The following is a 25,268-nucleotide window of genomic DNA, read 5'->3' as shown; positions in this document are numbered from 1 at the left end:
GACCACGTCAAGTGCAGAGCTCCGTAAATAGCGTAACAGCAGAGACATAACATTAACTTTGATAATTTCGAAGTTGAAAATAATGTTCTCTATTAAATGGTTACGTAAGTACGCGCGCTCTGATTGGCTGATTTAGCAAGGGTTATTTTTCCATCCACCAAATCGGCGGGCCGTCTTGGATGTATGATACAGGGAAACATTCCTGTCAAACAGAGACATGGTTATGTCTTATGCACCACACAGTCAATATTTAACATACTTTATTTGATATGTTGTTACTCGTTGTAGCCATGTTACATTATACGATACGTACTGCGCTTTCATTCTACGGTTCGACTGCACTGACTGAGTCTTAGTTCAACAAGATTGAGCAATGATTTACTGGATTTGTGTCAATGAGCCGGACGACCTACAATGACATCTATGTCAGGCGCGGAGCCAGGCCTATTTAAACCTGTTTACGTAGACAGGTCAAAAGTTAGTTAGTAAGTTAAGTATGAGTTCTTTGCTTCGCGCTGTGTTCAGCGCTTTTTTCGTAAACAGGCCAAACTTTCAATATCCCGGATATTTCAGTATCCCGGATCAGCGCCTGTATGTTAGTTACATGTGTTATTCGATTGTATTTTTTATAATCTAAATAATATTTATTTAATTATTTTAATCTTCTGATGATATTTTCATAAGAAGAAAGTTGTGTTTTGATATTCTATGAACAAAAATAAAAATTTCATCGATTAAATAAATTTGTTTCTTTTATAGAGGAATTCTCACCATTTAACTCTCAAACTTTTAAAATGAACGTCGTGTTTATACGTACAAAAATCTGCTCAAATCTCTTAAAAAAGCGAAATATTGTTTTATCCCCTCAAAATATCTTTTCCAGCGTTATCCCCACACGTACGAAAAGCAAACGAAGACGTTCGTGCGACAACGAATAATTTCCAGCCATTTTATGGCAAGAGGCGCACTGCAAAACTTCAGTCGCCGTAGCAACTGTCAATCCATTAACTGCCGTCAAAAGTGTTTAAAGTGCAGCTACCGATTGCGCTTGGGCTGATTCAGTGTGTTGCTCAATTCGCCCTTGCCCTGCAAGTGTCGTGGGGGTGTTGGTAATCTCACATTCTAGCGGCGGTAATAAACCGTACATTTGCGCCTTTTTGTACGAAGAAGTCCTAAATACCTGCTTATGAGGGTTTTGTTTCATGCACGGCATTCTACGAATGGGGTTATGCCGGCAGTTATTGTCAATGTGCAATTGCTGAAACTGGTTCAACAACGGGTTATGCGGTAGTGATGGCGCATCGTTTTCAGGGTGATGCAGTGGAAAATGTAAAGCAGAACTCTCCTCGATAAGGGTCGGGACCCGGGGCACCTCGCTCATATCGTTCATCAACTTCTCCTCGGGAAGACTTTCCACCTGCTCGTTATCAGACATAAGTCTCTCGTATTGTCTCTGAAGTTCTTTACGCATTTGATTGTATCGCTGTTTATAATCAGCGTGAAGTGCTTGTTGTTGTCGGAGTTCAGACGGTGATAGTGATTTCTGATATTGTTCTTGTAGTTTAAGATGCTCCTGTTGTAGTTGTCGAATGCGTTTTAGCGTAGAGTTCTCTTTAAGGGTTTGCTGCATGACGGGAATGACCGCGTTGCCGTCGGAAGCACGTCGGGTCAACGACGGATGCGTCGGGTGATAACTCGGAGCCTGCGTATCACGCATTGGTAAATGAGGTCCGGAAACCGATGTCGGTAGAGCCTGGGTACTAGGCGACGACACGAGAACCTGCGGTGTAAAGGTGAACCCTGCAATTCCGGGAGGGATCCCCCCAGTTGACGCCTGCGCACGAAGAAGAGGATGTCCGGCCGGTACCTCCAGCCCACCCTTAGGCGCCGTGTGCACCGTATGGCGCCTTATCTTAGGTTTCTCTTGAGATTGTTGTTCGACCTGACTCAATGCAGCCTTGATCTCCTGATCCTCCTCGTCACTCTCCATCCTCTGCGCGTCAAGGATCGCCTTAGTCGCATTAATGTCTATGCCTGGCCCCGCCTCCCGAGGCGCGCTACACCTCATCTTAAAGCTCTCTTCGCGAACTGGCGACATTTCCCGTAGACACTGATTCGCAATCTCTCGCCGTATCTCAGGCGGAGTAGGGATGCGATCATGGAGTTCATTTATAGCAATTTGTAAAGGTAAGTACGGTCTCCGCGGTTGCACGCTTGCGACTTGCCGTACAGGGTAGGTTTCCTGTAGTGTAGTACCCTTCTCGATATTATTGCGTACGACCGCTGCCTCGGCGATTCCGCTAGGCCGGCGCAACTTGGTCTCGCATTGTTCTTCTGCAGGGTAGCTTGCGCGGTGTAGGCGCAATCTGTCGACGAGTAGGTAATAAATAGCTGTGTGGTGGTCGAAGGTATTGTCATCAAGAGCCTGAAAGGAAAAAATATCATTAAAATCTCTTTATCAATAAATTACTCACTGTTAAGGCTTCACCAAGCACAAATGAATATGATTAAAAAAATGTTCCGGGCCAAGTCTTTATGACCTGTCTCTCGGCATCTGCGTTTAGGAATGAAGGCGGGTGCCACTTGCCTAATGGGGACAAAAGCGGGTCTATATTTCTACAGGAGTCCATAATAGCTGTATCTGACGGCTCGTGGCATATTTGTTATCATTTTTACCTTTTTCGTTCGCTTGATGTCAATCCCAAGTCCCTTCATGAGCTCCAGAGCTTGCTCATTGTAATCCTCCATCGAGATCTTCTCAAACTCCCGCATACTCTGCTCAATCTCGGAGATCTTTTGCGAATCTGCCGCCTGCAGCCATTTATGCTTTTGAATTTGCTCGATGGTGTATCTCTGGTTAGGATCTTTTACCAGCATGTGCCTTATAAGGTGTTCGCATTCTGCAAAAAAAAAAAAAAAAGAAAAATGTAAAGGAAAGTATTTTGAAAAGGAGATCGACCTATCACAAGGTGATATCAAAGGCGTTGCTGTAGGGCAGCGGCAACCTTATAAAAACAACATGGCGGCTTACATGACAGGTCAACATCAAAAGTTTTTCCGTAGTATTATTGCTATGTATACCTGTAGACATAAAGAATGGTATCCTGAATTTCCCTTCCAGTACTCTGTCTCTTAAAGCTTGCAGCGTAGAACCGTCAAATGGAAGAGCGCCGCACACAAGGACATATAGCACAACACCCAGACTCTGAAAAGAACAAAACCAATATTGTCAATTTATACAGCAGAAAACATTTCAAAGGCCATATGCAGTTCTTTTGTACTTTCAAACTCGTCATAAAATATTATTTTTAGTTTGCAGGAATTGGACATTGTTGGTGGCTGTGAAAGATGGCGAACTTTTTAAAAGTGAGTGTGAAAACATAACCCTCTAGAGCTTTGAAACAAATGAAATTATGAGTAGAAAAAAGACATCGATTAGTCATCAATTCAAATACTTTTTCGAAAGATAACATAGAACAATTGAGGAAGTATCTTTCCAGACAAAAAGAAATGTAATGTAAGAGCAGGCCTGTACACTTGCACCCCACCACCCCCTCCCCCCCCACACACACACAACGGCCAAAAGTCCACTTTCGGTTCGCAATAGATGTGCTATTTCTAGACAAAACTATAAAGCATAAGCGAATTAGATAGTGAAACTTTTTTTAGCCAAATCCAAAAAATAAATGTCCTGTGTAGATACTGCAATGGCATAAACAATCCTTCCCCTTTTTGGTTCTTTCAGGGGTGGTCAGATCCTTATCAGAAACTCATGCCCTCTCCCCCCCCCCCCCCCCTCCAAAAAAAAAAAAAATTAGGCCCACTTTTTTGGATTTCGTACCCCTCCCCCCCCCCCCCCCAAAGTAAAATCTTGGGTATGGACCTAAAGATAGACATGTTTATGCACAAATATTTTTTACTCACCCAGATATCCAACTGCGGTCCGTCATATATTTTCCCCTCAAACACCTCAGGTGCTGCATAGGGTGGGCTTCCACACCAAGTGTTTAGTGGGTTCCCAGGCTTGTAATAATTTCCAAATCCAAAATCTAGTGAAGAACAAAGGATACAATGGATCTGTTGAAGAGGCCTAATAAAGGATTAATTTGAATGTAGTTTGTTCTTGACAAACATCAGTAATTTATGAGCTTTTTGACAACATTATGAGGTAGATTTAACAGCTCTAATCTTCCTGTTCATAACAACTATATAATAGCATACCTGCTATTTTTATATTCATGTTCTGATCAAGAAGTAAGTTCTCTGCCTGAAATGCAAAACATTTTTTTAAGCAATATGCAAAAAATGTTAATGATTTTTTTTAGTAGGGAAAGATTTCTTGAATTTTTTTCCAGTTTTATATTTGTGAAACCTCACCTTTAAGTCTCTGTGTACAACATGTCTTTTATGACAGTAGTCGACAGCACTTAAAATCTGCACAAATTTTTTCCGAGCTTCCTTCTCTGGTAATCTTCCATGGTGAGCTAAATAATCTGTAAAAAAAAAAGATAAGTCTAATCAGTTAAAATGTGATTGATAATTTCTATAAAAAGGATCAATGTTGGGTATTCAATATAACTGTATCATTAGATGTGATTGGTATCACATTAAATATAATGAAAATCTCTTTAAACAGGAGGAACTGGTTTTTGGAGGATGTCAATCTGGACTTTCAAATTCTTCATCTGACCTTAGACCAATCAAAACCAAAACTACTACCATCATCAAGAAAATACTGATAAAAAACACACAAACAGATTTATGTCATAGTTTATTTTTTTTTTTCAGACTGACTGAATTGATTATCTATCCAAACAAAACACATAAATTTCCAAATTTTAGGCTATCAATTAAAAACTGGTTCCTATAACCTCTTGTAGCTGGTTATGGTATGGTATTGGTAAAGACAGCAAACCTGTTAATATATTTGTCTTTGAGTTCATAATGTTAGACTGGAGCTCTCTAGAAGTTGGATGTTTACATCACTTAGACCACTACTGATTTTTTTTGCTAAAAACATCTTGACTACATGTCATCAGATGTGTTTTCAAAAGCTATGGCAAAATGGAGTATTTTTATTATTATGCACATATTGAACCTTCTCAGTTTTTGACAACTTGCTCCAGGGAACTCATTTAGCTTGAGCAATAGTGAACGAAACGGTATAAAATTATATTAATTCCATGCTTATTGTTTTATATTGATGGGGAACATAATCTAGAAGAGTCTTTCCAAAGATAAAAACAATATTCTATAATCGCCTGAAACATTCAGAAATGAGGAAACTTTATTTGAAGTGCAAATAAGGAAGATATGATAGCTTCCTAATGCTTCCCTGATACCATCATAAGATAAACTGTTTATCACTAGGGAAAAAGAGCAATCCACCTACACGGGACTCCTATTTTCAGAGGTTATAAACGTCTTATTCCATAGTTAATCGCGGAAAAAAGTTTAATTTTAATATTGGTAAGCATAGTAAGCGATTTGTCTGCTAATATCGTCCATTTAGATTCACCGATTTTTTTGCGAAATTTTTGGAGTGTTTTAAAACAAAACGTATCCAACTACGTCAGTCTTTATTTCAAAATGAAAAATTCTAGAAACGATAGCTTCAAACAGTGGCGCAGCGATACTGAAATGATTTCGTATACTCTAGATTTAATATTCATGGAGAGGTTCTCAGAACATACGATCGCATCACCCCGGGGATATGAACTTCTAGAACACCAATTTTGTGCCAACAGATCATGTGACAAAAAAGGGAAAACACAATTTATAAACTGTACAATGATTTTTATATTATCGTTAATCTGTGATCGGTTCCTTTATGCCCGGACACGATAAAGACGCCGGACGGATAAGGCTCTGACGCAGTTTTTGGGTCGTGTCTCATGGTCTCAGAGCACCATTGGGGGCTTCATCAAAACAACAAAAGAATCAACAACAACGGTGTTTGCCTTTGGATTTTCACTAAGTTTTAAAACGAACAAAAATAATTCGGTTACTTATATAAATTATCTCGGCATATTCCTTGGCAAACAGCAATTATTTTGAGTGGCAAAACTCCGACAGAAGAAGAAAACGTTATTTGGAACAACACAGAATTGTTTTCTGTAGCGAGCGAGCCATTTCCACACCGCATAACCAGAGAAGGCCATTTTGTAGTAAGTTCTAGCACTCAAAAGGGTTCCTCGTTTTTTAATCACATGCGGTGACTTTGGAATAGTCTAACTAATTCGCAGTGAATGATTGATTGCAATGATAGATTTATAAGAGGGATTTCATTTTAGACGCTTTGCTTGCCTGAGTACAGGTCATGAGAACGAGCGCACGGCCCTTTGTCTTCCCGTAATAACCCCACGTTTTGCGTTCTCAAAACGACCGAGTTACTTACCAAACATTTCTCCGTTGTTTGCATAATCCGTGACCAAATATAACATGTTTTTCGTTTCCATCACCTATAGGAGACGTGATACGAGTGAGAATTAACCGTTTCGGCTTTCGTAGAGCTCAAACTATGATGATCATTTCAATGTACAAACAAGCACTGTGCATACTCTTGCAGCAACAGTGCACGAGTAGATTACGCCGAGAAAATTGCAAAAAAAATCTCTAGAATACCAACCTGATACAGCTTTACAATATGAGGGTGTTGAAGTAATTTCATGATCTGGACTTCGCGGTAAATTTTCTTTAAGTTCATCTCGTTAAGTTGTGTCTTGTCTATTATTTTGATGGCGACCTACAAAGGAAACGAAAAGCCTCGGGTGTAAATTCGCATCCAGCACAGCCGTCAACACACCGTCTGGAGAAGTATTCCCAGACCAAATCTGCAATGGTTTGCTCTATCCCATTCTGCAGTACATAAGCAAGGTTTTACCTGGCTTTTGGTGATACGATGGCGAGCGAGTTTGACAACGGAGAAGTTCCCTTTGCCAATAGTCTTGTCGATCTCGTAGAAACCAACCCGAATAGCTTTAGAGCGGTCCATTCCCATTGCAGTACGGTATGAATCTTGGCTGCGAAAAAAGGATAAGCGCCCTCAGAACCGAGGAAAACTCCTAAGAGAACAAATTATTTGCGATAATAATGACACATAGTCCTTAGCCGGTCATACACGCATGCTTTACATATGTTATATTCCCCCGTGACGTCATTGCACGTAATGAGTCGCCGCGAGAGCGTAACGTTGCCAGGGGTAACGGATGAGCCATCTCTGCTGAGGACGGTGTGACGTGGGCACGAGACAATGAGATTTTGCCGGATTCCTGCTTTATTTGCTATTTGCAGGCGAAAACAACGCACAGTAATAGCTAGCCGACCTGATTGAACGAGCGTGTACACTTTTGTGTGCTGTTTAAAACATTGTTCAAAAAGTTCTAATTACACTCGTGGCTTTTACTTGTATAGAAAGCTGTTGTTTTGTGCGTGAAATGCATATTGATGATTATAATTATTCACCGACTCGCTACGCTGCTGCTGATATGATCTCTTTTTGTCTTTTAACGAATGGACTACTTTATCACCACTGGCACCGAATTGACAGCGTCAATTTGAGTTTTTACGGCTTGTAACCTTGAGGGAAGTATGGCTTTGAAGGATGATTAGTTTTAGCGCTGAGACAAAGGGTAAAAACAATAATTCAAACATCAATAAATCAGCCATTTTATATCTGTCGATGCAGTATTTTTCTCGACTTTTTTTACTCCACATTTACGTTTTAGATCATTCTTAGGGGGAGGGGGTGATGAGAATATCAAATATACAAAAAACTTTTCATTTTCCAACCCTTGAACTCTTTGCTCTTTTAAAGTCTTGGAGCTGATAGATTTTCTCGGACTGCTTTTCTCGGGAGTGCTATTTCACAGAGTTAGCTCATGTGTGAGTCCAAGGACAAATCATTTATCGTTGTAGTGAAAGAAAAAAAAAACCGAAGATGCGTAAGCTTGGCAAAAATTAATTCTGTTTTTAAAAGGTAAAGAGATTAATTAGCTAAGTCATTTTTGTGAAAGCGGGTCTAATAAAGCATTCACACCAGCACTCAAACCAGCCTAAAGGTGGTTTAATTAAACTGGTTTAAATCTCAATCTCCCAAGAGTGGACAGAACCAAGAACAAAACTGAAAAGACTGTACTGTACATGTTACTAAGTGATCATTTAGATAGTAAGAATTCAACACAATGAGAAACTTGGCAAGTTATCAGGCAAAGAAAAACAAATGCAACATAAGTTGAAAACATCCACTAGAAACCTTTAGCCCACAGACTTCTCAAGTGAGTGTCCGCAAAACCAAGCAATCATTAGGGTCAAAGCATGAAAAATATCGAAGCACTCCTATTAAATGAATGTTTTCATAGCTTATCGATGTACAATTTAAAGCGGCATCGCAAAAGTCGCACTCCGTGCACAAAATCGTCGGTCGTGTTTGTTGATGTTCCCTGAGGGAAAATACAGAAAACCTAATGATATGCGCGGAACAAGCCGTCCGCCAAAAGGAGCTTATAACAAAGACGTTCAAATCAGCATTCTTAGAATTACTAAAGGGCGATTTGATATCTATTATTTTTGTAAAACATCTATCGTTTTTTTTTTACTTTCCAAGGCATTTGCAATCTCTGACTACTCTGCAAGTGTCAATCAACCAAAATATAAATTGTACATGCGGAACGACTGTTGTTTTCAACATTGTGCGGGAACGCTCCCTGTTTCGGCGAACCGTACCGTTTCGATATTTGTCTAGCACAAAAGAGAACAACATGAAGCCTAAACGACTCAAATTAGATGTTTTGATGGATGTATGAAATGTCGAAATTGCCGAGCCGGCATCTAACCTCTGCGAGGGCGGAAATGGTCAGATATTACCTATCGTCGTACAAACGTATATACTTTCGTCGAATTTTCTCAATGAATGAGTCTTAATGAATTCAGAGAGGCGTCAGAAAGTAAGTGTGAGTCTATTGTTTTATTATCTAAGCTATGATATATTGAACGGTATTCTAAATGCTTTTTATAAAGTGTTGGGGGTACGCATGACGGGGGCTCCATAGGCTACGTCACGAGTTTATCGTGGGCCACGGATTATTCACCATTAAGGGAGAGGCGGAAGAAAAACCCTTACCCACATGTATCTTAAAGGTTCACTTGATCATCTTCTTAAGATTGATAGACTCGTAGCCTTACACTAGCGTGGCCTACATGGAAAACTAGATGCGCAAAAACCTCGCTTACCTTATTGTTTATCCTGTATTCTTTAGTACCCAATCTATGTGGCAACCGTTTTTTCCTGGTCTCAGTATTTTATCTTGTGTTTGGAGGACGGGGAAAAGGGGGGTTCATACAATGATGTTAATTACCTTTTAATAAACGCGTCACACAATGCCTGTTTAAGTAAATAAGACATTCTCACAGTGATAGATTTAATATATATTGGATAAGAAACAGGGTCTAATTTTCCCGGCGGCAGTGTACAAATATCAAAGCGCACGTAAAAGTGTTATAATAGCAGCATGTCTTTTACACGTGAGTTTACCGATCGAACAGCCATACATAGTACTATCTTTTTCCTTTGCCTTAATTTGCCTTCTTATCCATCACGATCAGTCACGCAACTTGTCAACCTCGGGCGCATTGCGTGACAAACGTCATAACACGTGAGACCATTTTCCGGTTGTTCAGTATTTAGCTGCTATGTCCAGGTTTCGCTAGATCGCTGTGTCATGTTAAATGAACACCTTGCGGAATGTCACGTGACTCACCGCCTTATTTATTAAGATGAAATGTTCGCGCATTATTTCAGCAAAATTCGCAATTCTCAAAATATCGCGAAAAAAGAGTGAGGCAACGACAATAGAACAATTTTAGTGATACTATAAGTTTGGTTCTATCAAAAAGGGGAAATCAAGTAATGCCCCTTTAAATCGCGAAATGTGTGGTACAGACAGTAAAGGGCTCGAGGGCATGTTGACGCTGGGAACCACTACGGACTAGGGAAGTACCGGAGTCACCTGTTCAAATGACTCATTTATAAAGTAAAGGAGTTCGTTTAGATGACCTGAATTTTCGTGTTTTTCGAGTTATCTTGGTTGGCTTAGTGGAAATTAACCGAGACGGAAATAGTGGTCGCTTTTAAGTTAAAATAATAAATTTCCGCAAAATACGCTTTATTAGCCTTAGATTTAATTCAATTTTTTAGAATGTTAAAAGCATAGCTCAGCATCGGTTAACAAAGCCTCATTGCAAATATCCATTGAACAGTGAAACAGAGTAACATTCCAATCGTCTGATAAAGGGCTCTAACAGCGAGATCAGGGGCCCCGGCTGATTTGGACAGTGAATTTAAAAACAGATTTTCACAGAGAAATGAAGAAATTCCTAGATAGCCTCTAAAAACAACTAGCCGTTCCTATGAGGAATGAGTGCTTAAATGTATGTTATAAAATGAACATCAATATACCATAGAAAAGATGTGTTACCTTGACAGCCAGCCCTAAACAAGTTATGTAATAAGCTGCCCTGCTGAACAGAGAGTTATCACCCAAACGATAAAGTATTTGGGCGAACTTACTTTGCTTGCTTACTTACTTTGCTTGCTTACTTACTTTGCTTGCTTACTTACTTTGCTTGCTGACATACTTTTCTTGCTGACTTACTTTGCTTGCTTACTTACTTTGCTTGCTGACTTACTTTGCTTGCTTACTTACTTTGCTTGCTTACTTACTTTGCTTGCTGACTTACTTTGCTTGTACTTGCTAGGATTTCTTGCCTTGTAAGGCGGAACACGAGGTACTAACGTTGCTAAAGGTTTTTATGAATCACCCGAAAGCTGGTGCTTTTCTTCATCAAACGTGAAGAGGCCATCAATCAGCGTACAAGCGAACAAACGTATCTAGTTATGCTAATTGCTTTGGAACCACCTTCAGGCTAATTTCTCTATAGAAACATTAAAACATCAGGAAGCGTAGTCACTGTGAGGGGAGAGGACGGGAGTTCGGTTATTCAAAAACAAGTATGGCAAAGCCATCGAGTCTTTTTGCTTATCGAAAACATCATCCGAAATTACAATGAAAAATCCTAGTTCTCAAAGAATATACTCGTTCACACCCTAAGCCAAAGTTGAGGGCGAGGGGAGACTGGTACCCGGGGTAATGTTTAACGTGATGGCGGTTTGATATCTAAATGGTCGTAAAAGAAAAACTGTTAGCCGTTCAATACCATCCACACCTAACATCACTGTTAGACACTGTCGAGATGAGAAGATAGTCATAACAAATCACGAAAGACAATATTCCTTCACTGCATGCTGCAATAATTGAGATTTTATATTAATTTCTACTAATTTAGTACTATTGAAATAAACTATATACAATGAAAATGCGAAATCTCCTCGATTGAACCGTCAAAAATATGAGCAACATCCGCCTAGCCTTATATGGAATTTTCATATTTAAATAAATACGGGTATTTACACTCATTTACTAACCTTGCAGAGAGGTATATGCGGCTTTGAATTTCCGCTCAGTGAGTTTTGTATCGGAAATAAAATCCTTAATGACAACATTACCACTCCAACTCACGGCTGCTCCATTCTCCTTCCGCTTATAGCCCGCATAAACAAATCCCACCTGAATTACGTGTGCGTGTCTACCTGGCATGTTACAGCTCCTTTACAAACGTGACTTCTTGTCTGAACGCGTTCTGGCCTAGAGGCTACCGCGAGTCAATAGCGCGATCGTTCTCGTCCTCTCGTCAGTCGAGGTCGCCGCGCCGTATTTGATGCGTGCTTCAGTGCGTACTTGTCAAAAGGTCGACGAATCACGAACGGGTGCATTTCTTCACGGAACAGAGTACACTGGCGGTCACGATACATTCTTTTTGTTATACGTTTTATAAGAACGTCCTGCCTGAGATTTCACCAAGTTCTAAGAACATGCTGAGAACATGCCGTGGCTCAAAAAGCAGATCAGCGACAGCGGAATGTCAGATGGTGTTCATACAAGCGACCTGAAATACTATTGTCATTTTTCATTTGTGCGCCTTTCCGTTTTGTTATTGTATCTAGGCTGCGATCCACTGAAATGCAAGAACATTCGTAAGAACGAACTCAGCCTTAAACTGTTTTTTTTCTTATAAGATAAAAGCAGTGTATAGGAACTGTCACGAAGAAAAGCAAAAATAGATTCAGATCACGACTGATAGCCGAAGAAACGCGACAAGAGCTTGATAGCGGAAATCACACGACGTTATCATGACAGCCAACGCTCTTTACGAGAAAACGGCCATAAAACGGAAGTGACACGATTAATAGCGGTAATCGCCCGAACCGCACGAATGATACCCGACTGAAGTTCGCTACAGCGAAAAGTGTATGGCAAAGCTGATTTTTAAAAAGGAAATAGAAACAAAGGGATAAACTACTAGATAGAAGCACAGGGTCACACTGTGGCTAACAACCGCATCAATAACCCTGTATCTTTCTCGGCCTCACGTGACTGTCCGAAAATTAGACCGGATATTTCGGACATAAAACGCTTTGTTAAATTTGAAACAAAACTCTCTCACTGGCAACAAATGACAAATGTATTTCTAATATCCCAAAAATTACGGCCGGAACTATATGCCGCTGGTTTTCGATAGATGTTTTCTTTGTATCTCTGTAGCATCATATTGTTATATCAACAGCTCGTTTCACTGTTCAGATCACGATTTCCTTTTTCAATACATCAGTAACAATATTTGAATGAAAATACCTCATGTGACTTAAACGCAGATGGAAAGGTTTTCTGTTTAGGCCATGGATATATCTATTTTATATTATATTATCATAGCCATTATTATTATTATTATTATTATTATTATTATTATTATTATTATTATTATTATTATTATTATTATTATTATTATTATTATTATTATTATTATTATTATCATTATTATTAATGGTGTTGTTATTGTTATTATTGTTAAGATTTCTATGCGTTAATAACTGAATATTGCCTCACAGCAATTAGCAAATAGAGGCATAATAATCAAAATGAATTTATCGTCGACTTAATGACATTAATGTCGTAGGACATGTTTGTTTGGTCATGCTCTCACAATGGAAATTCTTCATATTTATATAAAACACCCTGGCAATCAGTTTTCATCGAAAGAATATTAAAAAAGTAGGCGAATAAATGAACTTGATACGTGCCTTATGTCATGTCTTCTGAGGAATGGAAATTTGCAAGGTGGTTGGAAGTGACCATTCTTTTGACACAGCAAGCAAATCAATAATATTTTCCATTTGGCAGCTTAGCCGCTGATGCTTTTACGATGTTTATTTTTAATTGAAAATACAACTAGTGATTCTATCAAGGTCGTGAAGGAATTGTTGATTGTTTTAGATTTCTAAGTGTTCTTAGGGTTTCATCGTTTGGCGTCGTGGTACTTAGAAAGGTGATTACTCCAGTTCTCTTGTAAGTTATGATCGTGCAGTCCAGAGGAGCCGCCGAAGGCTGTGCGACCACACACGCACAAGGTGAATAATCAAGAATTACCAGACCTCACACATAAATCACCCCTCGTGAATAAGTACGCTTCTTTGAGGGTCACAGGTCGCCTCTTGACGAAGACAATGATGTTTTTGTGAGAGTTGAGTATTTTGCGCTTGATTCGATGATGGCAAGCATGGAGCACACTACGATATTATTCGAGCAACCAGAACACACGGGCATTCGCGTTTTTACGATAACGAGAATGCCAGTTAATTTAGGGAGACAGAAAAAAATATTTTTTACTTTGATACATTACTACTTGTCTAAAACACATCGTTATAGTTTTTTCGTTATTCAAAAAATCGTATCAATTTAGAAAAGGTTATCGGATAACCTTGTGTTTCCTCTTTACCTGATTATAGGGCTCCAGCCCAATGCTAAAGTCTCGGTGCCGAGTTTGTAAGTTAGAGGCTGAGATCCAGAGCCAATCTGCGTGAAGCAAAGACAACAAAGTACTGGGCAACCGATGTATTCCGCAAGCATTTGATAACTTTTCCTGTTTTCAGCAGGAGTGGGAGTTGAATGTTGTGATTCTACGCGTGGGAGGCTTGAAGGATGATATTTTTGCCCTATTCTTTTCACTCCTGACATTTATTCACAGATAGTCGAATTAATGTCTCGTTATTGAAGACTTGAAAAGTTTTACCGGGCGCCGTGAGTATAGGACACGCAGAGACCGCTAGAGTTGGACAACAGATTGTCTTTAGGACCACAATGTAAGGAATTTTTTGTTAAAAATCTCACGGGCTGAGATCTCACTGCATTTCTACTTATCTATTTCTTTCAAATTCTTTCAGGCGCGAAGCTAGGCTTTGCTAAGAGATAGGTGCGCAGGGTTATACTTTATATAAAAAAAGTGAAGTATTAGTTGTTCTTCAATAGGAAAATACCGCTTTTTGGTGGTAAGCGTTTCCTTACTGTTGCAGTACGCGCGCACCAGTCAATGGAATCATAAAGCAACATGCTGAATTAAGGAAAATTCTACAACACAGAGTCTATATTTTGTATCCACTTCCTCAAAGACGCAGTTTGTCACTAACGATAATAATGGTAAAACAATTTTTTTGTTGTTGATGAGAAAAATTAAAAAAACTTTAATAGTTGTGCTCTTTAATAAATTCTGCATGCCTAGGGATTTTTTCAAAAAATAGCTTGGATTATCATTCTTGGCTTAAAACACCCCCTTCAATCCTTAGTGAGAGATTTCGTGCGTCCTTTCCTATAAAGAGTTTAAAATATGTCCTGGTAGGGCCTTCTTTTCTTAAAAAGAAAAAGTCTGATATAGATGAATGGTTCCGTTAACCGACCAAGTAATATGGAGAAAAATTCTCTTTCCGTAGTTCCGCAATATATGAGCCTTTTTAGTGTTTTACGTGCGACGTGTTTTGTACCAGATACAGCAATTTGCGCTAATTGAAAAGCATCATAGGAAAAACACCACAGGCGGCACATGGCGGGCTCTTTGAACCTGTTTCTAGCATTGAAGGGGTATTTCTAGAACTTGTTGATAAGCCTACACAGTATTTGCCCCGAGGAACATATAAGGGCATCCAGATATGACGTCACGTTTGTAGAAAGGATGCCCAACCAGAATGCAAGCCTAATATTTGTCATCGTACTAAAATTTTGTACTAATGTTTGATTATAAGAAAACTACTCGCTAATCCGTTTGACCCGCTACTTCCCCGTCAGATATGAAATGCGCGGTCACTTACGAGTCTTAATAGAGAGCTCGGTCGCGTCTGGGGGAAGCAAGAACGAAGATGAATGCGATTATCAGGCGGCAGTTCGCAGCATCTTAAACATACTTATATATTTTTTAACATAAATAGCCAGGCGTAATCTTTATAGAACATCCATAGAAAAGGAAAATCTTTTGAAATTTTGTCCTTTGTTCTCAGGATTCAAGCGAGTGAAAAACTTGGCGTAATCAATTTAACAAATCCCAACAAAATGCTAATCGAACACAATCGAACTTTAACCGATTAGTTCGCGATTATTGTTAGTTTAATTTCCGAATTCAATCGAATTCAAAATTAATAATACTTAATAATACTCGAACAGTTATATGATAATGATGACAAAAACAACTCATGCAGAATAGTCCGAGAAAGGCGTCCGAGAAAGGCCTGGATAAACCAAACTGGTAGTCTACATATAGCATGTATCTGGCTTCCGTGCTGAATGCGCGCGCATCGCTTGTCAACTTGGATTGACGATATCAATCAAACCGAGGTCGAAACTTCCGATTGATTTTATTCGGTCGAAGAAAAGGTCGATTTCCGAACGCCCGATTATGTTCGATAGAAAAAAAAAATCGAGAGTTCCGTTTTGTTTGATTACCGAACGTTCGATTGATTACGTCGGGACTTTTTGACCTAAAAAATCCCGCACTTCCTCGATACTTCTATTCCCCATTATCGTTTCCCGACTGTGCGTGTACGAATTCCGGTAAGTTGCCACCTCTAATGAAAATGCAAAATTTAAATTCGCTTCTATGTGAGACCTGTTTTTTTCCTCTAAGTCACTTTCTAATTTTGTTTTTTTACCACCAAAGAATTTGTATTTTCTGAATATTAAAGTTTTGTTTTACTTTTGAACAAAAGTATCACACACGATTCGTTATTTTGGTGAGTCAGGAGTCCCCGCGCATGCTCACGGGAAGATGCGACTCCCGCAGGCACAGCATCAGAGATGACGTCCAAGGGTCCCACGTGACTTAAAGAAACCCAGACAAAAGGATTCTATAGGAACTGAGATTAACTATAGATATTAGCAACGTACTAGAAGAAGTTTCACAGTTGGTGGGAGTAAACAAAAATGTCCACGCCGTGTTTTTCAATAGAAATGTTAATCGTCCGAATATTTCGAAATCTCTCGAGAAAGGGAAGGACTCAGGCGTAAGTTCAGCAGCAATCCGAAAACAGTATGAGCTTATACCGTAACAGTTTTTGAAAGACAAAGGAATATTGGAATATCTATAAAATTATATTGGCATTATATCATGTTCGTTTTTTTTTTTTGCGGTTTTGGGTCGCTTTGTCGATATATTAGCAGATCGGCAATATAGAACATCAATATATGATCACATTTGTAACATGCAAGTTTACAAGTCTTCTTTGCCTGTGAGTGGTTTTGTTATTATTTATTAAAATATAGCTAAATATTACCTGTAAAAAAAAAACAGAAATGCGAAAAAGATATACTAGAATGAGCTTAGAGTGTGATCATTGCATAATTTGTAAACTACTTACCGGCCAATATTGGGCTTCTTACATCCACTCGAAATCGAATTCCCAAAATAGCCACCCGGACCCAGGAGAGACCTTGAATCGTGCACCATATTTTAACTCAAAATATTATTCCAGTTTGAGTTTTTTGAAGTCTTTTCATACGTCTGAAAGTAGCCTTGTGTTCACCTTAGCGCGGCTAAAGTTGGTTTAGTTTAGGGCAATATCGCAAGCTTTCTGCATGATTAGAGGGGCATTGACGTCATCGGATCCTACACAAGGGCCGTCTCTCAATATAACAATACAGTACGTCAAACCGCTGACGTCACTACACGCCGTGTCTACCAATTGGTTCCCAAACAAGCGCTTTCTTTACCTCGCAAACGAGCCATACGGCGGGTGTTCTTTATTGAATCCCAAAAGGCACGGTCCAGACGTATGTGGAATCGTGCGGAAGGGCTAAACCCGCACTAAGTTTGCTCCTACGGTTGATTTTTCGAATGCGTTCAATCTATCGTGTCGGATGTTTAGGCTCGTGCTATAAATATTGTGAAACTTGACCTTTTTGATCTGGGTCGAGTAAAAAGTTACACTTTTCGCGTCAAGCCAAATAAACATTATCCCACTATCTTTGCACACAAGACTATTTTTATCCACCTAGGGTGAATATGACTCCATAAAACTCCAAGTATCTTAAGTTTCGTATTCGACATCCTGCTTTCAATATTGGACAACTTATAATGAAAAACAGAGATACCGGAGACGCGTGAAGGAAAAAAATGAAATTGATTATACTAAGAAATTTAAATGCATCTCTTAATGTTTTCAAGGGTTAAACCATTGCCATTACCATCATATCAAAACATTATCATAATCATTATCACGCAATATCATCATCTTTATTCTAATACTTATATTTATTCTAATAATTATCATTTTATTGTTATTGTTCTGTTAGTAACAAAATGTGTAAGCACTATATCCGAAAAGCTTCGCGGGTTTCATTGCTCAGTTTATAGATTCCTTTTGGTTTTTTATCTTTACTCCTTTAGTTTAACCATTTTAATTAAAGTTTTCTCCAATGTTTTTTTCCTCATGTTGTTTATGTAATGATTGTAAACAGTTTGTTTGTTATAAACATAGGACAGAGGACAAACTACTCTATTGTTCATACCATATAAGCAAATCTATTCAAGCTCGATAGGCCAATTTCAACGTAGGATGCTGTTTTTATGACTAATGAACAACTTTGATATATTCCTCCAACAAACATTTCTCTCTACCGTAAAACTAAACTCCTCCCATTGTGTACCTGTTCGTCTTGCTCGTCCTGTGTTTGTTATTTCTGAAATTATTGTAACTATTATTGTAGCTATTATTTAAGCTGAACCGCCTAGATTAGCCTGTTCTATTAGCGGGTGAGCACATAAAAGAAACAATAATGTATTTATGTACAATAAAGTTGAAGTTGAGGACAAGCGATCGTAAGGAGTTTATAAAGCCCTGTGCAAACTGCGCACGCGCCCGCCACCATTACTGGGCCAGTAGGCTATGCTGGTGAGGGACTGGGCCCAACTGCGCACGCGCCCGCCAGCATTACTGGGCCAGTAGGCTATGCTGGTGAGAGACTGGGCCCAACTGCGCACGCGCCCGCCAGCATTACTGGGCCAGTAGGCTATGCTGGTGAGGGACTGGGCCCAACTGCGCACGCGCCCGCCAGCATTACTGGGCCAGTAGGCTATGCTGATGAGAGACTGGGCCCAACGACGCACGCGCCCGCCAGCATTACTGGGCCAGTAGGCTATGCTGGTGAGGGACTGGGCCCAACTGCGCACGCGCCCGCCAGCAATACTGGGCCAGTAGGCTATGCTGGTGAGGGACTGGGCCCAACTGCGCCCGCGCCCGCCAGCATTACTGGGCCAGTAGGCTATGCTGGTGAGGGACTGGGCCCAACTGCGCACGCGCCCGCCAGCATTACTGGGCCAGTAGGCTATGCTGATGAGAGACTGGGCCCAACGACGCACGCGCCCGCCAGCATTACTGGGCCAGTAGGCTATGCTGGTGAGGGACTGGACCCAAGTTAGGCCGGTGTGCTGAGCATGCTGGGCAATTACTGGTGTTCGACATTATACTTGTGTTTTCCAAAGTAAATGAAATAACAGCATTATAATTTGGACGCGAGCTATTTTCGCTATGGAAACGATGCAAATGAGCCAACATTATTTGGTTCGTATGCAATCTGAGCCAGCAAAGCTGTGATTGGCTTGGTTGACTACGAGACAAAAGATATCCTGGCGAACCAGACAAAGGAAATGCTGGCGAACCAGACAAAGGAAATGCTGGCGAAGTGCTGGCAAAAAATCCCCTCAAAATTTCACCAACACTCGCCAGCACCAGCCAGCACCTCCCAACACGGTGTTCAAACTGCGCCAGCACTGCTGGGCCAGCGTCTCATCCACAGACGGCGAAAAGGTTCTAGTCTTGTCTTGATTTTTTTTTTTTTAATTCAGGAACCATAACATGTTCATTTTTTTTCGAAACTAGTTTATAATTGAGCGTTTAGTGTGAAAGTATTTTTCTGTCACGTCTTCCAAAACGTTGCCATTGTGTCTGATGAACTCTCTAATAAAGTCAGTCCGCCCACCCCTTTTTCGTGTCTAAGAACTACTACCGTATTTTCTCTTTGTCATTTGCTTTGCACTGATAACCTTTTTTTTTAAATGAGGTGAAATTTCGGAGCGATATTCTCGGTTATAGCCCTACTGATTTCTTAAGACATGCGGGAAATCCTTTATTGACATTATAACGATGCAATATTTTCGTCCCTTGCCATATCTTTATATCGAGGTTTCACAATACAGTCTAGAATTGGCAAGTCCAGGATATGGTATTGTGGAAACGACGTTTTTCTGATCACTAACACTACTTATATTTCAATATTATTCTCGTTATGCACATGTAAAGAAAAAGGAATATAAGTAATGTAATGAAAAAAAAGGCGGTTGTTTCTCTCTCACCTGCGATGAGCATTTCGGTGTATCCGTAAGGAAAACTGTACAACGTCTGAATGTCTGTAGTACCAGCACTTACCTGGCGAGTAATCGTCGTTCACGGATCACCCGCGTTACGGCCTGCATAAACAGTGGGTTCCTTGCTGGTCTTTTTCTCCGGGGAGCTGAACCCTCCATGTCACTTGTCAGTTCTACCATTTCTAAATAAAACTGGATATCCTTCCAAATAATATACAGGACGGGGCTCAGTGGGCATGAGGCTAAATAAAGAGAACGCTTTTCCTTGCATTCTCCGTAAAGTAAAAAGTAAAGGCAGTGGATTAAATATTAGGAATTTGACCTAGTTTTTACTGGACGCTTTTGTGTACTTTGGGGCCAAGTAAGCGATAAGAATATAGCGAGATTGGGTTAACGATGACAGAAAATTAATCGCTTGCTCAAAATGACGTCAGGCGGTTTACGTACGACTTATCTTTCAATGCTTGTGAGGCATTCCCGCGGCGCGCAGTGCATGCCGGCATCGATAGAGCGTCTTTTTAGAAATGCCCATCTCGACTATTCTGTCCTCCCAATCCCATTTGATATGTAATGGGAGGAAAGAGGAGCACTTAGTTGGAAAACTCCAGGCTCCTTTATTCAATAGACACAGACCGTGTGGCGCGTTGTCTGGCTGATATTGTGACGTCATTATGACATCATTACTAAATTTGAATCTGATTTTTTGCATCTGATCTAAAACATTTCAAATATTTCCTAAACGTTATTTTTTGTCATTTTTATTTTGTTTTGTTAAGCAGTGCTGAGATGTCTGTTTCCCTTGCAGCGTTTGGCTCGTCCCCAGACTACCCCCAGTCAGCATTACTCATGGCCTAACACTGCACGCAAGTAAAGCGACGGGATGAGAGGTGGGAGGGTTAGGGGTCGCTACACTTCTGAACAAATGACATTTTGGGTGTATAAGACTAGGCGGACACCCCCCCCCCCCCCCCCACGTTAGGCACCGCTCCGCCTCCCACTGCTACCAAAGGCCTTTGAGCACCAAGAAAAATGAGAAAGAGAAGCTAGCTACTGTCAGCCCCTAACAAATTCTTTGATGTACCATTATCAATAATTCTAGATGAAACCAAACTTAATTGTTATCGCTGTTTGGGACCTTTGCAGAGAGCTTACACTTACACATGTAACAAATGAGTGCTTTTCTTTCTCATACAGGGCACATTTTCACCATACACTGTTACAGCATGTTGTTATTGCCTCCAAGGGAGTTAGAGAAGAATACAGGTTACCACAGCATGTTGTCAATTCGCCAAATCAAACGTTGGTCCCTTCAAGCCACGATTTACTAAGTGAAAACTTTACAAGCATTTTGTATCTTTATTTTCAATAAATTGAGATCCAGAGCAAACAACAGCTTGTTGAACCTCGTGTGTGTTTAAGATGAGTTTCTTCTTCATCCATAAACAACAGTATTAAAGTCAGAGTATGTTCTATGAACCTCCTGTGATTAAGATGAGTTTCTTCTCCATCCATAAACAACAGTATTAAAGTCAGAATATGTTCTATGGAACCTCTCTGTGCTAAGTCATGGTATTCTATGGAGCCTCTGTGATAACACAGTTTACATTCTATGGAACCTCTCTGTGTTAAGTCCAGGTGTATTCTATGGAACCTCTCTGTGTTAAGTCTGGGTACATTCTATGGAACCTCTCTGTGTTAACTCTGGGTACATTCTATGGAACCTCTCTGTGTTAAGTCTGGGTACATTCTATGGAACCTCTCTGTGCTAAGTCATGTTATTTTATGGAACCTCTCTGTGTTAGATCTGGGTACATTCTATGGAACCTCTCTGTGTTAAGTCCGGGTACATTCTATGGAACCTCTCTGTGTTAAGTCCAGGTACATTCTATGGAACCTCTCTGTGTTAAGTCTGGGTACATTCTATGGAACCTCTCTGTGTTAAGTCTGGGTGCATTCTATGGAACCTCTCTGTGTTAAGTCTGGGTACATTCTATGGAACCTCTCTGTGTTAAATCCAGGTACATTCTATGGAACCTCTCTGTGTTAAGTCCGGGTACATTCTATGGAACCTCTCTGTGCTAAGTCATGTTATTTTATGGAACCTCTCTGTGTTAAATCTGGGTACATTCTATGGAACCTCTCTGTGTTAAGTCCGGGTACATTCTATGGAACCCCTCTATGTTAAGTCCAGGTACATTCTATGGAACCTCTCTGTGTTAAGTCCGGGTACATTCTATGGAACCTCTCTGTGTTAAGTCCGGGTACATTCTATGGAACCTCTCTGTGTTAAGTCCAGGTACATTCTATGGAACCTCTCTGTGTTAAGTCCGGGTACATTCTATGGAATCTCTCTGTGTTAAGTCCGGGTATATTCTATGGAACCTCTCTGTGTCTAAGAAGATGGATATTCTCTTTGATTTGTTCCAGTAAGCCTTCAGCTGTCAGTGGAGGAGTATCCACCTTGGGAGCCTTGTATGATACATACGGCTTAAGCTGAAATAACAAACAAAACTCAGCCAGAGATCTGAACACATTATTTAAGATAGTGTGTTAAGAGTGACAATCAATGGGCCAATTTACACAAAGGATAATGATTTGTTGGCTCAATTTTAGGGGTACCTTTTGTGTGTATAGTTTCCTGAATACTTAAAAAACACTTAACATATCTCAATTCAAGTGTGTATTTATTTACTGCCTTTCTCCAGGGTAGCCCCTTCAGTTAAATTATAATATTAAATTAAATAAATTATAATATTAAAACCTTGAAAGAAATTAAAGAAAAAAAAGAAAAAAAGCTGTGATGGTGGACTCAGTCTGCCTGGCTGTAATCAGGGATTAATTTATATGGTTGTTTCTCATGTTATGACTTTGTTAAATCTTCTGAGATTGAAAGTTCCATTTAATAAAGTTTAACAACTTTATTTGAGAAATAGACCTTTGGCCTATAATGTTGAGCATGTTAACTTACATCACATCCTGAAAGGTCAGGCACAATAAATTCTGGAACCTTTCTTTGAACAATCTTGTATTCTCCTGAATACAAGAATAATTAGAAACACACAAATGTCGTTTTTAGCATTTTAGTAGTCATTAGTGGATAGCAAGCAAAATCTGGAAAACAATTATCAGTGCTGACCAAATAATTATATAATATCATTTCAGTGCTACAGTACCAAAAGCTTCATAAAAGTGAACAAAGAGAAACACCATATTTTCAATGGATAGCAGGACCTGTAAGTAAAACAAATCATCACCAGGCCATTACACAACTTTTTCTACTCCAAAAAGGTGAAGTTTTTAAACAAACTGTTGGCCCCCTCTCTCATACTTATGTCCTCCCCTGGACAATAACACAAACACTTGCACAAGAACCAAAAGGTGTGTTATTTGATTGCAAGGTACTATCAGTTGGTGTGCGGGTTTGCTATCTACTAAGAACAAATGCATCAGCAGGATGACTTGACTACTATCGTTACCATGGTTTCTTAAATACAGACTGAGGATAAAGTACAACCCTGATCAATGTCAGCTCATATACCTCTTCTAGTATGGAATCCTGGTGGTCTCACGCCTCGTCCTGGAAAATGAGGCACATGTCAACAGAACTATTGGCATCATAATCATCATCATCATCATCATCATCCCAGGGTTATAGCCAATATAAACCAGAGCACTCTCCTCCAGTCATAATTCAATCATAAAATAAGTCATTTAAAATAATCTGGCTCATTTATTACCATTATGCGATCTCCACTATCAGTCTAAAAATATCAGTCTAGTAATTTTGTCATAATTTTGCCTCAGTGACAGAGATCTTAACTGACTACTCTGGCTAATCTGACATTTGCATTTCAGTAACAATTTCAAGTGTCTAAAACTGTTATGACCATTTATAAAGCTTTTTTGAAATTACTCACTTAAGTAGCTGTTGAATTAATTAATTACTATTTCCAGCAAGATTAACTAAAGACTAACTCAGTTACTAGACACACTGCGATTGGAAGTACCTTTATAAAAGTTTTTGTTGCCCTTCTTCCCGGTCAGCACGCCTCGTGTAGCACCCCGTATGATGCCCCGGATCACATTTAGCGGCATGGTGAAGTGTTATACCCCAACACACGATTTGTAATCAGCAGCAAACTAAAGCTATAAGTTCCATGTTCTTTCCTATCCACAATGGCGAAGCAGAGGTACCGCGCCTTCTAGAAAAACAGGAAACCCAACGAAATCATACGCCCGTTTGGAAATAAATAGTAAAATTGCCTTTTTATATACCTGTCTAAAATACTGCGAAGTTGAAATAAAATGCTTTTTTTTATAGAAAACCACACACCCCCAAACCCAGTTAAATATAGCTGCATCGACTTTTCATATTTCGCGACCTAAATCTCGGGATCCCTTTGGTAAAGGGCGCCTGGAGTAATCAAGAAATCAAACAAATTCTGTTGCATCAGTCAACTGATTTGGTCCATAAACAACTCAATAAAGCCCTATTATGCTCAAGATTTCTACCCGTGTGGAGGGCAAGAGGCGTTGCATCCATGTTGTGATAACTTGTGTGATGTGCGATCGTGATTGAGGTTTGTAAAAGACCGGTAACTATGGCAAGTTCCGGTGGAGCAAGGAAAAAATCCATCGGTACATCCAGTACCGCGGCAGCGTTCAACCGAAAGCCAAGTAACGCGAGCAAGAAACCGTCCGTGATACCAGCTAATTGTGCGACTAGGATTAAAGAGGTTGGTTAGTAAAACTCCATGCTTGATCACAGGGAGCCCAAACCCACAGTTTGTGATTTTGAGTATTTGTAAGAAATTCACAATAAAAACACACAAGGCTCATCACCGAGCTTTTTGAAGTGATCATTTTTAGTTCTTCCCTCTGTGAGAAATCCTAAAATTGGTTACCCCTGCCTCACTCTACGTAATAGATGTTGAGTAAGGCAGAGGTAGTTTCCAGCCTCAACAAGAATCCACCATGACATCTATTTTCTGAGCTGCTCAATACTTGATCCATATTTCACAGCTGGAAGACCAAGTGTCAGACCCCAAGAGAAGACTTGGGGAGCTGCGTAAAGCAAAGAGTCAAACCATTGTCAAGAAAGACAAGAAGTATGTCACATCTGATGCCCCACAACTTGGTCAGAAAACAGGAGTGTTATCCCATGACCTAGACGCTTACAAAAAACAAATAAGAGAGTTGCAGGTTAAACTAAGGCAACTTGAAAAAGAAAAAGCAAAGGCAGAAGAGATGTTGAAGACAGATATTCTGCAACTTAAACAGCAGTTATCTTCACAGGAAAAGGTACGGTGTGATTGCGACCTTCCTTTTATTCCAAAAGGTATAGAATTTGTGATTCGTTCACATGAAAAGAGATTTGACCCACCCTAGCTAGATCTTTAGGCCTTGTCTCCCCCCCTCCTCCCACTTGTCAAGGGCTATAGAGAATATAAAGTATCACTTCAAGCTTGGAC

General features: G+C 39.9%; 3 protein-coding genes and 1 long non-coding RNA gene across 8 annotated transcripts in view; 2 read left to right on the top strand and 2 right to left on the bottom strand.

The window, feature by feature from the left end:
* Nucleotides 1–243: 243 nt before the first annotated feature.
* On the bottom strand, nucleotides 244–19,992 carry LOC5502910 (serine/threonine-protein kinase SIK1). Of its 4 annotated transcripts, none has more exons than XM_048732636.1 (10): nucleotides 19,859–19,992; nucleotides 6,884–7,022; nucleotides 6,629–6,745; nucleotides 6,398–6,461; nucleotides 4,378–4,493; nucleotides 4,222–4,267; nucleotides 3,925–4,049; nucleotides 3,082–3,205; nucleotides 2,677–2,900; nucleotides 244–2,425 (listed from the first exon to the last, which is right to left on the bottom strand). In XM_048732636.1, exons 1-10 carry the CDS (start codon nucleotides 19,975–19,977, stop codon nucleotides 1,025–1,027), a joined length of 2,475 nt encoding a protein of 824 aa, XP_048588593.1. In that variant the 5' UTR covers nucleotides 19,978–19,992; the 3' UTR covers nucleotides 244–1,024. The 4 variants fall into 4 exon arrangements, with proteins under 4 accessions (XP_048588593.1, XP_048588594.1, XP_048588592.1 ...); XM_048732637.1 differs by lacking the exon at nucleotides 19,859–19,992 and adding an exon at nucleotides 16,793–16,981; XM_048732635.1 differs by lacking the exon at nucleotides 19,859–19,992 and adding an exon at nucleotides 13,891–14,021.
* Nucleotides 13,361–16,543, top strand: LOC116610366. The gene is made up of 2 exons (XR_004293339.2): nucleotides 13,361–13,522; nucleotides 13,901–16,543. It is a non-coding gene; the product is annotated as an uncharacterized LOC116610366 (long non-coding RNA).
* Nucleotides 19,993–21,133: 1,141 nt separating the features above from the next.
* Nucleotides 21,134–23,992, bottom strand: LOC116612367 (39S ribosomal protein L41-A, mitochondrial). Of its 2 annotated transcripts, XR_007313766.1 has the most exons (5): nucleotides 23,805–23,992; nucleotides 23,336–23,374; nucleotides 22,766–22,830; nucleotides 21,762–22,290; nucleotides 21,134–21,553 (listed from the first exon to the last, which is right to left on the bottom strand). XR_007313766.1 is itself a non-coding variant. In XM_032373028.2 (4 exons), exons 1-4 carry the CDS (start codon nucleotides 23,890–23,892, stop codon nucleotides 22,171–22,173), a joined length of 312 nt encoding a protein of 103 aa, XP_032228919.1. In that variant the 5' UTR covers nucleotides 23,893–23,992; the 3' UTR covers nucleotides 21,134–22,170. The 2 variants fall into 2 exon arrangements, 1 of the variants encoding a protein (XP_032228919.1); XM_032373028.2 differs by having other exon boundaries at nucleotides 21,134–22,290.
* A 217-nt stretch (nucleotides 23,993–24,209) lies between these two features.
* Nucleotides 24,210–25,268, top strand: part of LOC5502912 (rab GTPase-binding effector protein 1) — a 70,924-nt gene continuing 69,865 nt past the window's right edge. The window contains exons 1-2 of the mRNA XM_048732739.1: nucleotides 24,210–24,533; nucleotides 24,820–25,098. Coding sequence (XP_048588696.1) covers nucleotides 24,399–24,533; nucleotides 24,820–25,098 — 414 coding nt within the window. The 5' untranslated portion in view covers nucleotides 24,210–24,398. The remainder of the gene's footprint in view (nucleotides 24,534–24,819; nucleotides 25,099–25,268) is intronic.

Source organism: Nematostella vectensis, chromosome 9, assembly GCF_932526225.1.
Source record: "Nematostella vectensis chromosome 9, jaNemVect1.1, whole genome shotgun sequence".
NCBI lineage: Eukaryota > Metazoa > Cnidaria > Anthozoa > Actiniaria > Edwardsiidae > Nematostella > Nematostella vectensis.
This window is presented reverse-complemented; position numbering and strand designations above follow the sequence as displayed.